The 1,129-nt window shown below is 67.1% G+C and overlaps 1 protein-coding gene across 1 annotated transcript in view; it reads right to left on the reverse strand.

Moving 5' to 3' along the window:
- Positions 1-1,022: 1,022 nt before the first annotated feature.
- KIF25 (kinesin family member 25) overlaps positions 1,023-1,129 on the reverse strand; it is a 35,659-nt gene continuing 35,552 nt past the window's right edge. The window contains exon 14 of the mRNA XM_014542372.1: positions 1,023-1,125. Within this exon, the coding sequence (XP_014397858.1) occupies positions 1,023-1,125 (103 nt within the window). The remainder of the gene's footprint in view (positions 1,126-1,129) is intronic.

Here is a 1,129-nt window from a genome sequence, read left to right on the forward strand (position 1 = left end):
CACTGACCCCGGGACCAGGACCCACAGTGTGCGGATGGCCCTCGTGGTGGAGCCGCCGTCCTGGCGGAGTGGCCTGGCCCCGGGAGCAGTCACCGCAGGGAGGATCCGTGTCCACTTCCGGGAACCAGCCAGGGAAGGGCTCTCCCGCAACGAGGCCGCCCCACGCTGGGACAAGGGGGCTGTGGGGGAGACGTCCACCGTTCTCCTGCCGTGTCCCTGCAGCGCGTGTCCCGGGCAGCTCGGAGCTGCTCTCTGGGGAGTGAGGACGGGCCCGTCAGCGGGGAGAGAAAGTCGGAGAGAGGAGGCAGGAATGGGGTCCGGATCTGCCTCCAGGGAGGGAAACGGAGGGGCTGGGGGACCCTGCTTGTCCCTGGGGAGCCCCCTGACCTCCCATACGGGGTCTGACCTCTGACATGGGTGTCCTTTTAGGATAAGAAGGAAGAAAGACCTACCATTGTCCTAGGACTGACCCTCAAAGGAATGCAGGTCTATGAGGTGAGGGGTGGAGCCCCCAGAGCCCCCCCCCTCCCCAGGGCTGGTGCCCCGTCGCTGGCTGACCCGGCCCCTGTGCCCTGCAGGAGGTGAACCACACTCTGCAGCTGCTGCACGACCTAAAAAAAGCGGTGCCCAGCCTGGCGCTGTGCAGCGGGCGTGGAGACCACCCCACCCTGGGCGGCTGTCCCGCTGGCCCCCGACAGCTCTGGCTCCCAAAGGGGTGAAATAAAGAGAACAAGGAGGAGGCAGAGACGCATGGCGGGCCAGCCGGCTTCCAGACACCCCACCTACGTCCCAGCCCCACAGGCCCCGGGCCCAGCACTCGGGGCCACGAGCAGGGTGGGCTCTGATGCCTGGGGTCCGTCCAGGGACGTGCACACCACCCCCCGCTAAGGGGAGTGTCTGGACTTTAAATAACCTCAAGCGGGCACCCCGCTTGCCTGTGCCCCTAAACACACACCTGCCTGTGGGATTAGATGCGCCAACAGGAACCGCGGCCGCCGCCCAGGGTGGGTCTGGCCGCCGGCTCACACGCTGCCCCTGTCGTCCTGGTCCTTGTCGATCCACCTTCTCCTCCTCCAGGGGAAGAAGTTTAAGATCCAGCTGGACGGGCGGCCCGCGGCCCGCAAGCTGG

This window comes from Myotis brandtii, unplaced genomic scaffold (genome assembly GCF_000412655.1).
Source record: "Myotis brandtii unplaced genomic scaffold, ASM41265v1 scaffold1077, whole genome shotgun sequence".
Lineage (NCBI taxonomy): Eukaryota > Metazoa > Chordata > Mammalia > Chiroptera > Vespertilionidae > Myotis > Myotis brandtii.